The sequence below is a fragment of the Bufo bufo genome, chromosome 7 (genome assembly GCF_905171765.1).
Source record: "Bufo bufo chromosome 7, aBufBuf1.1, whole genome shotgun sequence".
Taxonomy (NCBI): Eukaryota; Metazoa; Chordata; class Amphibia; order Anura; family Bufonidae; genus Bufo; species Bufo bufo.
In genome coordinates, this window is record NC_053395.1 from 49,016,367 (window position 1) to 49,030,736 (window position 14,370).

A 14,370-nucleotide genomic window follows, 5' to 3' on the forward strand; every position below is an offset into this window, starting at 1 on the left:
ATTCAGCTATCATCCTTCACCTATCTAATGTGTATTGATACCTATACTCATTTTGCTTATTTCTATCTCATCTTACAGTCAAGGAAGTCTTCTGACTCTTAGATGGTGCATCTCTATTGTCTTCCTAATCCGCATGTCCACAAATAGAACATAAAGAATTCTGCACCGCGGCCAACGGGGGCCTATTTCCAATCATATACATTTCATTTCTAGATATTCATAGTTTACAAAAATATTCTCATACTTGGATCATTGTACTCCACCATTGTATATTTCCGTACTCCACAAGGAAAACGAGCTGACACTTGATCTAGAAGCCAGCCATTGACCAGCTGCAGCTGCTGAAGGTCATCATACATTGAACCCGTTGTATCCACTAGGTATGTCAGAGAAGACGACTCTGCCAAATAAGAAAAACTGGTCTGGTCATCAACATATATATGTTATGAAAAATGATTACATGTAACAATATTACTCAGACAAGAATTACATTATTTTTAACAATTTCAAAGTGTGGGTACTTTCTAGAAACATGAATCACCATCACCAATACAATAATGTAGAAGGACTCATTCTTCTGATAACTTGTAGGACAGGACACTGGATCTGATGTGGGGACTGTTCTTTTATTTTATTAATACAGTAACAAAAATACAAATTAACATGGTGTTCTGCCATTATTGAGTCTAGTTTCCCAACTCAGACTGTAATTCTTAAAGGGTCTGTTCCATTAAGACATCTCTTGTCCATATGTCCTATTGGATCCCTGTTCAGTAATCATTCATATCTATAGCCAGTAGAGTTGAGCGGACACCTGGATGTTCGGGTTCGGCAGGTTCGGCCGAACTTGAAAAAAAAGTTTGGGTTCGGGACCCGAACTTGACCCCGAACCCGAACCCCATTGAAGTCAATGGGGACCCGAACTTTTGGGCACTAAAATGGCTCTAAAATAGTCCTGGAAAGGGCTAAAGGGGTGCAAAAGGCATCAAAATGTGCTTAAGAGCATGACAACTGTTCTGCAAACAAATGTGGATAGGGAAATGACTAAAAATAACATAAAATACAGAAAAATTTAAAATAACAATCTGGATCTAGGAGTAGGAGTAGGAGGTTGAGGAGGCGGTGGATGGGTGGATGTGGCGGTGTAGGTTGACGTGGCGGTGTAGGTGGAAGCGGCGGTGAAGGAGGAATAGGTAGCCAACACTGATTTGTGTTATTTTTTATTTTTAAATTGGGGTATCCCCCAAAATATTGGGACATTTAACAAAATAAAACTAAGAATAAGTGCACTTGAGTACAAGAATGGATGGTTGAGGCTGGTATAAATGTCTATTCTGCACAAGGTACGGACAAATCCTGTGGGATCCATGCCTGGTTCATTTTAATAAACGTAAGCTTGTCCACATTGGCTGCGGCCTGTGATAATGCTCTCTGCCGTGCTAAACACGTTCACACTAAACACTGGCTGCAGGGCAGGTCAGCACCTCCAAGGCTGACAAAGCATTTCTATATTTTGGCCATGCAAACCCTGCCTTCTCAGGTGCTGGTGGTGCCCCAGCTGCGTTGGCGACCTCTTCCTCCTCCTCTGCCTTCGCCTTGTGCTTCCACTGTGCCCCTGCTGTCAGGTGGGAATGCCATCATCAGCGTGCGCTTGTAGTCGCGCATCTACTGATCAGTAACAGATGTTTTCACAAAATTTAGTTCCCTGTCAGCAATGCAGAGCCAGGGTTCATTAACGGCAAAAGGGGGTTCATGTCACCCAGCAATAGATCAGAGGATTTTGAGAGATTTAGGCCCCAGTCACCCAGTCACAGCAGGGTTTCATTCACGCCAAAAGGTGGTTCATGTCACCCAGCAATAGATCAGAGGATTTTGAGAGATTTAGGCCCCTGTCAGCAATGCAGAGCAGGGGTTCATTCACGGCAAAAGGGGGTTCATGTCACCCAGCAATAGAACAGAGGATTTTGAGAGATTTAGGCCCCAGTCACCCAGGTACAGCAGGGGTTTATTCACGGCAAAAGGGGGTTCATGTCACTCAGCAATACAACAGAGGATTTTGAGAGATTTAGGCCCCTGTCACCCAGGCACAGCAGGGGTTCATTCACGGGAAAAGGGGGTTCATGTCACCCAGCAATACAACAGAGGATTTTGAGAGATTTAGGCCCCTGTCACCCAGGCACAGCAGGGGTTCATTCACGGCAAAAGGGGGATCATGTCACCCAGCAATACAACAGAGGATTTTGAGAGATTTAGGCCCCTGTCAGCAATGCAGAGCAGGGGTTCATTCACGGCAAAAGGGGGTTCATGTCACCCAGCAATACAACAGAGGATTTTGAGAGATTTAGGCCCCTGTCACCCAGGCACAGCAGGGGTTTGTATACGCCAAAAATGGTAAAATGTCACCCGACAATTGAAAATAAGAATTTTTCAATTTAGGGCACTAAAATTGGCACTTTTTTGAATTAAAATGGCTCTAAAATAGTCCTTGAAAAGGCTAGAGGGATGTAAAAGGCAGTAAAATGTGCTTAAGAGCATGGCAACTGCTCTGCAAACAAATGTGAATAGGGAAATAATTTAAAATGAAATAAAATAACTAAAATTTACAAATTATTAACCTGCAACTCAGAGAAGGATGTGGATATGGAGTCGGAGGTTGAGGAGGCGGTAAATGTGGTGTTGTAGGTGGAGGCAGCAATGGAGGAGGAGGAGGAGGTAGCCAACAATGTTTTTTTATTTTTTTTATTGGGGTAGGTAGCCCCCAAAATATTGGGACAAAAAAAAAAAAAGAATCATTGCACTTGACTTGAGTGCAAGAATATATGTTTGATGGTGGTATAAATGTCCATGGTGGTTTAAATGTGGGATCCAAGCCTGGTTCATTTTAATGAACGTGAGCTTGTCCATGTTGGCTGTGGACAGGCGGCTGCGTCTGTCTGTAATGACGCCTCCTGCCGTGCTAAATACACGTTCAGAGAGTACACTGGCTGCAGGGCAGGCCAGCACCTCCAAGGCATGCAGGGCAAGCTCTGGCCATGTGGACAATTTGGAGACCCAGAAGTTGAATGGGGCAGAACCATCATTCAGTACGTATGGTCGTGTGCACAGGTACTGTTCCACCATGTTGTTCAAATGCTGCCTCCTGCTAACACGCTCCATATCAGCAGTTGGGGCCGGTTGTTGCGGCGAGGTGACAAAGCTTTTCCACATGTCGGCCATGCTAACCCTGCCTTCTGAGGTGCTGGCGCTGACACAGCTGCGTTGGCGACCTCTTCCTCCTCCCCTGCCTTCGCCTTGTGCTTCCACTTGTCCCCCGGCGTCAGTCGGGAATGCTCTCAGGAGCGCGTCTACCAGCGTGTGCCTGTAGTCGCGCATCTTCCGATCACGCTCCAGTGAGGGAATTAAGGACGGCACATTGTCTTTGTAACGGGGATCCAGCAGGGTGGCCACCCAGTAGTCAGCACATGTTAAAATGTGGGCAACTCTGCAGTCGTTGCGCAGGCACTGCAGCATGTAGTCGCTCATGTGTGCCAGGCTGCCCAGAGGTAAGGACAAGCTGTCCTCTGTGGGAGGTGTATGGTCTGCGTCCTCCAGCCACGCACCAGTGATGGGCTCGAGCTGCGTTGGATGCCACCCCGCTGTGAACATGCTTCATCCCCATCCTCCTCCTCCTCCTCATCCTCCAGTAGTGGGCCCTGGCTGGACAAATTTGTACCTGGCCTCTGCTGTTGCAAAAATCCTCTTTCTGAGCCACTTCTAAAAGACTAGCCTGAAAGTATTAGAGATGACCCCTCTTCCTCCTCCTCGTCCTGGGCCACATCCTCTTCCATCATCGCCCTAAGTGTTTTCTCAAGGAGACATAGAAGTGGTATTGTAACGCTGATAACGGCGTCATCGCCACTTGACATGTTGGTGGAGTACTCGAAACAGCACAACAGGGCACACAGGTCTCGAATGGAGGCCCAGTCATTGGTGGTGAAGTGGTGCTGTTCCGCAGTGCGACTAACCTGTGCGTCCACTATGGCCTGCTGCTGCTCGCACAGTCTCTCCAGCATGTGCAAGGTGGAGTTCCACCTGGTGGGCACGTCGCATATGAGGCGGTGAGCAGGAAGGCCGAAGTTACGCTCTAGAGCAGACAGCCGAGCGTAGTTTAGAAATGCTGGCATTCAGGGCCAGGGATCGAGAGTGGCTAGGTGGGAATTTACGCTTTCTCTCTAAGGTTTTTGAGATGGAGAGTTGAACGCTTCCGTGTGACATGGTGGAGATGCTTGGTGACGGAGGTGGTGTTGTTGGTGGCACATCCTCTGTTGCCTCTGGTGCCAACATTCCTCCAGAGGCGGAGGAAGAGGCCGAGGCAGCAGCAGAAGAGGGAGCAGGAGGGGCCTGAGCACTTTCTTGGTTTTGAAGGTGCTCATCCCGTGTCTCGCATGTAGATGCCTGGTCATGCAGGTTGTGCTAAGGTTCAGAACATTAATGCCTCACTTCAGGCTCTGATGGCACAGCGTACAAACCACTCGGGTTTTGTCGTCAGCACATTGTGTGAAGAAGTGCCATGCCAGGGAACTCCTTGAAGCTGCATTTGGTGTGCTCGGTCCCTGTTGACGGTGGCCAGTAGCAGGCGAACTGTTTTGGCGACAGCTGCTCTGCTTTTGCACCCTGCTCCTGCTTTTGCTACGCTGTTGGCTCGGTCTCACTACTGCCTCTTCCTCCGAACTCTGAAAGTCAGTGGCACGACCTTCATTCCATGTGGGGTCTAGGACCTCATCGTCTTCTGCATCGTCTTCAACCCAATCCTCCTCCCTGACCTCCTTTTCGGTCTGCACAGTGCTGAAAGACGCAGCAGTTGGCACCTGTGTTTCGTCATCATCAGAGACGTGCTGAGGTGGTATTCCCATGTCCTAATCAGGAAACATAAGTGGTTGTGCGTCAGTGCATTCTATGTCTTCCACCCCTGGGGAAGGGCTAGGTGGATGCCCTTGGGAAACCCTGCCAGCAGAGTCTTCAAACAGCATAAGCGACTGCTGCATGACTTGAGGCTCAGACAGGTTCCCCGATATGCACGGGGGTGATGTGACAGACTGATGGGCATGGGTTTCAGGCGCCACCTGTGCGCTTTCTGCAGAAGACTGGGTGGGAGATAATGTGAACGTGCTGGATCCACTGTCGGCCACCCAATTGACTAGCGCCTGTATTTGCACAGGCCTTACCATCCTTAGAACGGCATTAGGCCCGACCAAATATCTCTGTAGATTCTGGCGGCTACTGGAACCTGAGGTAGTAGGTTCAGTAGGACGTGTAGCTGTGGCAGAACGGCCACGTCCTCTCCCTGCACCAGAGGCTCCACCAACACCACCACCACGACCATGACCGCGTCCCTTATTAGATGTTTGCTTCATAGTTAGCGTTCACAAAGCAAAGTAAAAAGTGGTTAAGTATGTTAAAAATAATTAACTGCCAATATAAACCCTGATGTACGGTATTGCACTCTATTTTTTTTTTTTAACTCTATATGACAGCGGTATTTGTGGCCTAAATGTGACACTCACTTATGCACGTCTTATCCCAGATGTGCAGTATATCAGAGGCTTTTTTCACCCCAGTAACCAAAAATACGTATTTCTGGCCTAAATGTGACAGTCACTTATGTACTTCTAATCCTAGATGTGCAGTATATCAGTGGCTTTTTTCACCCCAGTATGCCAAAGTCGTATTTATGGCCTAAATGTGACAGTCACTTATGCATGTCTTATCCCAGATGTGCAGCATATTAGAAGGTTTTTTCACCCTAACCAAAAAGCTGTATTTCTGTCCTAAATGTGACAGTCACTTATGCACGTGTAATCCCAGATGTGCAGTATATTAGAGGGTTTTTTCACCCTAACCAAAAAGCTGTATTTCTGTCCTAAATGTGACAGTGGCTTATGCACGTGTAATCCCAGATGTGCAGTATATTAGAGGGTTTCTTCACCCTAACCAAAAAGCTGTATTTCTGTCCTAAATGTGACTGTCACTTATGCACATGTAATCCCAGATGTGCAGTATATGAGATGCTTTTTTCACCCAAGTATGCCAAAGCCGTATTTCTGTCCTAAATGTGACAGTGACTTATGCACGTGTAATGCCAGATGTGCAGTATATTAGAGGGTTTTTTCACCCTAACCAAAAAGCTGTATTTCTGCCCTAAATGTGAAAGTGACTTATGCACGTGTAATCCCAGATGTGCAGTATATTAGAGGGTTTTTTCACCCTAACCAAAAAGCTGTATTTCTGTCCTAAATGTGACAGTGACTTATGCACGTGTAATCCCAGATGTGCAGTATATTAGAGGCTTTTTTCACCCTAACCAAAAAGCTGCATTTCTGTCCTAAATGTGACAGTCACTTATGCTTGTCTAATCCCAGATGTGCAGTATATTAGAGGGTTTTTTCACCCTAACCAAAAAGCTGTATTTCTACCCTAAATGTGAAAGTGACTTATGCACGTGTAATCCCAGATGTGCAGTATATTAGAGGGTTTTTTCACCCTAACCAAAAAGCTGTATTTCTGTCCTAAATGTGACAGTGACTTATGCACGTGTAATCCCAGATGTGCAGTATATTAGAGGGTTTTTTCACCCTAACCAAAAAGCTGTATTTCTGTCCTAATGTGACAGTCACTTATGCTTGTCTACTCCCAGATGTGCAGTATATTAGAGGGTTTTTTCACCCTAACCAAAAAGCTGTATTTCTGTCCTAAATGTGACAGTCACTTATGCACGTGTAATCCCAGATGTGCAGTATATGAGAGGCTTTTTTCACCCCAGTATGCCAAAGCCGTATTTATGGCCTAAATGTGACAGTCACTTATGCATGTGTAATCCCAGATGTGCAGTATATTAGAGGGTTTTTTCACCCTAACCAAAAAGCTGTATTTCTGTCCTAAATGTGACAGTGATTTATGCACGTGTAATCCCAGATGTGCAGTATATTAGAGGGTTTTTTCACCCTAACCAAAAAGCTGTATTTCTGTCCTAAATGTGACAGTCACTTATGCTTGTCTAATCCCAGATGTGCAGTATATTAGAGGGTTTTTTCACCCTAACCAAAAAGCTGTATTTCTGTCCTAAATGTGACAGTGACTTATGCATGTGTAATCCCAGATGTGCAGTATATTTGAGGGTTTTTTCACACCAGTATGCCAAAGCTGTATTTCTGTCCTAAATGTGACAGTGACTAATGCACGTGTAATCCCAGATGTGCAGTATATTAGAGGCTTTTTTCACCCTAACCAAAAAGCTGTATTTCTGTCCTAAATGTGACAGTCACTTATGCTTGTCTAATCCCAGATGTGCAGTATATTAGAGGGTTTTTTCACCCCAGTATGCCAAAGCTGTATTTCTGGACTTGCAGATAGCCTATGCTGGTGCACTATTGTTGCATAAAATGGCTGCCGATCATGTATTGATATTGACTAACTGAAGAAAAAAAGTTTGTTTTCAGCAGTAGTTGGTTCAGGGCAGGCTTAAAAAAAATTTGCACTGCACCCACAAAACACTTTTTCTGTAGATCGCTGAGTACATAAACCAGTTCTTGATAAGATTTCTCCCTGATCTCTCCCTCACAGCAGCTGCAGCCTCTCCCTACACTAATCCGAGCAGAGTGACGGGCGGCGCTACGTGACTCCAGCTTAAATAGAGGCTGGGACCTGGGTCACATGCTGCAGTTGGCCAATCACAGCCATGCCAATAGTAGGCATGGCTGTGATGGCCTTTTGGGGCAAGTAGTATGACGCTTGTTGATTGGCTGCTTTGCAGCCTTTCAAAAAGCTCCATAAAAATTGCCAAACACTAAACTCGAACCCGAACTTTTACGTAAATGTTCGGGTCTGGGTGCCGAAAACCCTAAAGTTCGGTACGAACCCGAACTTTACAGTTCGGTTCGCTCAACTCTAATAGCCAGATTTCAAAACCTTTGCAACTCAGCACCCTTGTGTATGGCAGTGATCTCCAACCTGTGGCCAACTACAGCCTCGATAGCGCCAGATATCAGGGCATGATGGGAGTTGTAGTTTTGTAGCTGCAGGGCCACAGATTAGGACATTTTGCTGTATTTAAAGGGAACCTGTCATCAACTTTATGCTGCCCATACTAACGGCAGCATAAAGTAGAGCCAGGTGAGTTGATTTCAGCGGTCTGTCATTTATAAGTTAAAAGTAAGTAGTTGCCAAGAACCAGCATCACAATCATTGCAGACTGGGCCTGGAAAAGAGTCACGGCCACCTGAGAAGAGTCATGGTTATTCATAAATTTCTGCTCTCCCTGCCCACCTGCTGATGATTGACAGGCTTCTACCTGTTTTCTCCCTTTCTCTTAGGAGAGAACTTCCAATCATCAGCAGATGGTGAGAGAGCAGGAGATTAGGAATAACCATGACTTTTCTCAGGTAGATTTGAATCTTTTCAAGGCCCAGGCTGTAATGGTTATAAAGCTGGTTCTCAGCAACCACTTACTTCTAGCTCATGAGTAACATACTGCTGAAATCAGCATTTCTCACTACTTTATGCAGCCCTCAGTCAAGTCAGCATACAGTTGATATCCAATGTAGGCTGAGGGTCACTGTATTTACAGAGACAAAAGGCGCACCATAGGGTAAGTACGTCCAAGTGTAGAAAGAATTACTCCAATATGGAAGTTCACCTTGTGTGGTTGTGCTGGAAAAAGGCACAACACTATTGTCAACTTGTTTTGATGCAGATCCTGGTTGTCGGGTATGCTGCCGAGGTGAATAGCCTTGAGGTTGAGGTGCCCAGACTCAAAAAAGGACAGGTACAGCTTCAGATTCGTTCCACCTTTTATGGCGCAAAAGACCATAAACAACCAGCATACAGAAGGGAACCTTCTTCTTTTATTCTCTTTGTTAAACAAATGAAATAAAATGTAGTACACAAAAAAATATTTCAAAAAATTAAATGAAAATACAATGCGTTTCGAGGATCAGCAGGTCCCCTTCATCAGGTCAGGATTTTATGCATGATGGTATGTGGACTGGGGATATAAATACACATAAAGCCTTCTGAAAAAGAGCGCCAAAAATAAGGGGGGGTGTCAAGGGAATGCTATGGTGCGGTTCAAAAAGGAGTAAATAATGGAGTTGAACTTGTCATAAGTAATTCTTATGTAGGTTAGGGACCCGATGGGGGTGATAAAACTGTAATTTAATACATAATGTGTGTCAATGGATGCGGAGGAAGGATCGCTGCAATTCGATCGTAAACCTCTATTACGACACTACATTCTAGCCCCGAGGCGTGCCCATGGAGATAGGGACGCTTGTCGGGGAAGAGAGTAAGGCTACGTCTACACGACGACATTTGTCGCGCGACAGATAGGGCACAACTACACTGCAACATTTTGTTGCACTAATGTCGCGCGACAATTTTTATAATGACAGTCTATGGTGTCGCACTGCAACATGCTGCGACTGCGACGCAACAGTCGCAGAAAAATCCATCTCGAATGGATTTTCTGCGACTGTTGCGTCGCAGTCGCAGCATGTTGCATGTTGCAGTGCGACACCATAGACTGACATTATAAAAATTGTTGCGCGACATTAGTGCAACAAAATGTCGCGCGACAAATATCGTCGTGTAGACGTAGCCTAATTGAATGGGGATGTATACAGCTCGGGGAGGCTGGTACGAACCCTGAGATGAGCGTGACTGCAGGTGTTCTGCCCCTCAGAGCCAATAGTGCATTCTAGACAACGGGAGTTTCCCATGGTGATGGGGAACGCTTCCAACTCTGGGCGGAGGGCAGATACATAGCGAGGTGGCTGGAGGGGATCGGGACCTTGTTATGATAGATAAGATAAAATAAAATGAATGTGGAAAATTAACTAAATAGATTATATAGAAGAGTTAATTTATCTGAGGTAGCAGTGATGATGTGACAAATAATGATTGATGGACAACGACAATTTAATAATTTATTATGTGGGCCCCTACGGAACAGGCTGAACAAACACCGGTCCAATGTGAAGAAAGAGTTTTCGACTACATAGTGTTTCCCGCCGTGCCGCCGATCATCACGAAGGCTCCTTCTTAGGTTTCAAGATCATACCCATTGAACAAATCCCGAGCTCCCACCGTAAAAAACCTCAGATTATAAAATGACGGGAGATGTTCTGGATTTTTAAACTTAATACCCTGAATCCAAAGGCCTAAACGAAGCCTTTGAGGTTAATCTATGAAACGGACAATGTGTATTTACATTTCTCTCATGCAGTGGTGTAAATTCTTAATTTCATTAATTTATATTTCATTTTCATATATATATTCATATATATATATATATATATATATATATATATGTATAGGGAGTGCAGAATTATTAGGCAAGTTGTATTTTTGAGGATTAATTTTATTATTGAACAACAACCATGTTCTCAATGAACCCAAAAAACTCATTAATATCAAAGCTGAATATTTTTGGAAGTAGTTTTTAGTTTGTTTTTAGTTTTAGCTATTTTAGGGGGATATCTGTGTGTGCAGGTGACTATTACTGTGCATAATTATTAGGCAACTTAACAAAAAACAAATATATACCCATTTCAATTATTTATTTTTACCAGTGAAACCAATATAACATCTCAACATTCACAAATATACATTTCTGACACTCAAAAACAAAACAAAAACAAATCAGTGACCAATATAGCCACCTTTCTTTGCAAGGACACTCAAAAGCCTGCCATCCATGGATTCTGTCAGTGTTTTGATCTGTTCACCATCAACATTGCATGCAGCAGCAACCACAGCCTCCCAGACACTGTTCAGAGAGGTGTACTGTTTTCCCTCCTTGTAAATCTCACATTTGATGATGGACCACAGGTTCTCAATGGGGTTCAGATCAGGTGAACAAGGAGGCCATGTCATTAGATTTTCTTCTTTTATACCCTTTCTTGCCAGCCACGCTGTGGAGTACTTGGACGCGTGTGATGGAGCATTGTCCTGCATGAAAATCATGTTTTTCTATAGGGTGCAGACTTCTTCCTGTACCACTGCTTGAAGAAGGTGTCTTCCAGAAACTGGCAGTAGGACTGGGAGTTGAGCTTGACTCCATCCTCAACCCGAAAAGGCCCCACAAGCTCATCTTTGATGATACCAGCCCAAACCACCTCCACCTTGCTGGCGTCTGAGTCGGACTGGAGCTCTCTGCCCTTTACCAATCCAGCCACGGGCCCATCCATCTGGCCCATCAAGACTCACTCTCATTTCATCAGTCCATAAAACCTTAGAAAAATCAGTCTTGAGATATTTCTTGGCCCAGTCTTGACGTTTCAGCTTGTGTGTCTTGTTCAGTGGTGGTCGTCTTTCAGCCTTTCTTACCTTGGCCATGTCTCTGAGTATTGCACACCTTGTGCTTTTGGGCACTCCAGTGATGTTGCAGCTCTGAAATATGGCCAAACTGTTGGCAAGTGGCATCTTGGCAGCTGCACGCTTGACTTTTCTCAGTTCATGGGCAGTTATTTTGCGCCTTGGTTTTTCCACACGCTTCTTGCGACCCTGTTGACTATTTTGAATGAAACGCTTGATTGTTCGATGATCACGCTTCAGAAGCTTTGCAATTTTAAGAGTGCTGCATCCCTCTGCAAGATATCTCACTATTTTTGACTTTTCTGAGCCTGTCAAGTCCTTCTTTTGACCCATTTTGCCAAAGGAAAGGAAGTTGCCTAATAATTATGCACACCTAATATAGGGTGTTGATGTCATTAGACCACACCCCTTCTCATTACAGAGATGCACATCACCTAATATGCTTAATTGGTAGTAGGCTTTCGAGCCTATACAGCTTGGAGTAAGACAACATGCATAAAGAGGATGATGTGGTCAAAATACTCATTTGCCTAATAATTCTGCACGCAGTGTATACTGTATATATAACCAAAAAACAGAAAAGCACCTCCAGAGACAAATCGCAGGTGCAAGCTACCCAGCAATAATACAGCAAACAAATAAAGTAGCAGCACACCACTAAATGCACTAAGACTGAGTGAACAGGTGAATGTGTGTACTGTATATACAGTACAGACCAAAAGTTTGGACACACCTTCTCATTCAAAGAGTTTTCTTTATTTTCATGACTATGGAAATTGTAGATTCACACACTGAAGGCATCAAAACTATTAATTAACACATGTGTTATTATATACATAACAAACAAGTGTGAAACAACTGAAAATATGTCATATTCTAGGTTCTTCAAAGTAGCCACCTTTTGCTTTGATTACTGCTTTGCACACTCTTGTCATTCTCTTGATGAGCTTCAAGAGGTAGTCCCCTGAAATGGTTTTCACTTCACAGGTGTGCCCTGTCAGGTTTAATAAGTGGGATTTCTTGCCTTATAAATGGGGTTGGGACCATCAGTTGCGTTGAGGAGAAGTCAGGTGGATACACAGCTGATAGTCCTACTGAATAGACTGTTAGAATTTGTTTTATGGCAAGAAAAAAGAAGCTAAGTAAAAAAAAAACGAGTGGCCATCATTACTTTAAGAAATGAAGGTCAGTCAGTCAGCCGAAAAATTGGGAAAACTTTGAAAGTAAGGGCTATTTGACCATGAAGGAGAGTGATGGGGTGCTGCGCCAGATGACCTGGCCTCCACAGTCACCGGAACTGAACCCAGTCGAGATGGTTTGGGGTGAGCTGGACTGCAGAGTGAAGGCAAAAGGGCCAACAAGTGCTAAGCATCTCTGGGAACTCCGTCAAGACTGTTGGAAGGCCATTTCAGGGGACTACCTCTTGAAGCTCATCAAGAGAATGCCAAGAGTGTGCAAAGCAGTAATCAAAGCAAAAGGTGGCTACTTTGAAGAACCTAGAATAGGACATATTTTCAGTTGTTTCACACTTGTTTGTTATGTATATAATTCCACATGTGTTAATTCATAGTTTTGATGCCTTCATAGTCATGAAAATAAAGAAAACTATTTGAATGAGAAGGTGTGTCCAAACTTTTGGTCTGTACTGTATATATATTTATTATTTTTATTTTTTTTATCTAGTTCACTCCTACACATTTTTATTGCACCACACTTTTTTATTATTTATTTGTTTATTATTTTTCATATTCATTTTTATATATATATGCATGTATATTCATTTATGTAATTATTTATTGTGTATTTTTTTCCCCTCTCATATTTTTTACATTAAAGGGGTTGTCTGGGTTCAGAGCTGAACCCGGACATATCCCCGTTTTCACCCAGGCAATCCCCCTGACTTGAGCATCGGAGCAGTTGATGCTCCGATGCTCTCCTTTGCCCTGCGCTAAATCGTGCAGGGCAAAGGCATTTTTAGGAGTTTCAGTGACGTACCGGGGCTCTCCATGGGGCTGCCAGGAAGCCCGGTGACGTCACCAGCACTGATGGGCGGACTTTAGCTCTGTCCTAGCCAGTAAAAAAGCAAGGGCTGACGCCGATGACGCCACCGAACACAATGATAAACAAAAGAGCCCGTGGCAGGGCAAGGAAGCGCATCGGAGCGTGAGATGCTCCGATGCTAGCCTCAGGGGGGCAGCCTGGGTGAAAATATTGGTATGTCCGGGTTCAGCTCTGAACCCGGACAACCCCTTTAAGCCACTAATTCATTATATATTTTTCATTCAGTTCCCAACCATTTGATTCATATCTTATTCAATCTAATTTATTCATTTATTATACCTTTTCTAAATCTACAAGATTATTATTCTCAACGAACTGCCTTTTAATCCAACCCCCGCATTATAATTCATATCATCATACAATCATGTTTTTATCCTATACATACATCAGACAAATTCCTTCGCTTGGTCCTTTATTCATTTGTCGTTGTCCATCAATTATCATTTGTCACATCATCACTGCTACCTCAGATAAATTAACTCTTCTATATAATCTATTCAGTTAATTTTCCACATTCATTTTATTTTATCTATCATAACAAGGTCCCGATCCCCTCCAGCCACCTCGCTATGTATCTGCCCTCCACCCCGAGTTGGAAGCGTTCCCCATCACCATGGGAACCTCCCGTTGTCTAGAATGTACTATTGGCTCTGAGGGGCAGAACACCTGCAGTCACGCCATCTCAGGGTTCGTCCCAGCCTCCCCGAGCTGCCTACATCCCCATTCAATTATGGTACTCTCTTCCCCGACAAGCGTCCCCATCTCCATGGGAACGCCTCGGGGCTAAAATGTAGTGTCGTATTGGAGGTTTACGATCGCATAGCAGCGATCCTCCCTCCGCATCTATTGACACACATTATGTATTAAATTACAGTTTTACCACCCCCGTCGGGTCCCTAACCTACATAAGAATTCATTATTACAAGTTCAACTCCATTATTTACACCTTTTTGAACCGCA

The 14,370-nt window shown here is 44.2% G+C and overlaps 1 protein-coding gene across 1 annotated transcript in view; it reads right to left on the reverse strand.

Annotated features, from left to right (window-relative positions):
- Positions 1-395, reverse strand: part of LOC121008745 (uromodulin-like) — a 42,851-nt gene extending 42,456 nt beyond the window's left edge. The window contains exon 1 of the mRNA XM_040441440.1: positions 245-395. Within this exon, the coding sequence (XP_040297374.1) occupies positions 245-359 (115 nt within the window). The 5' untranslated portion in view covers positions 360-395. The remainder of the gene's footprint in view (positions 1-244) is intronic.
- Between the last annotated feature and the right edge of the window lie 13,975 nt (positions 396-14,370).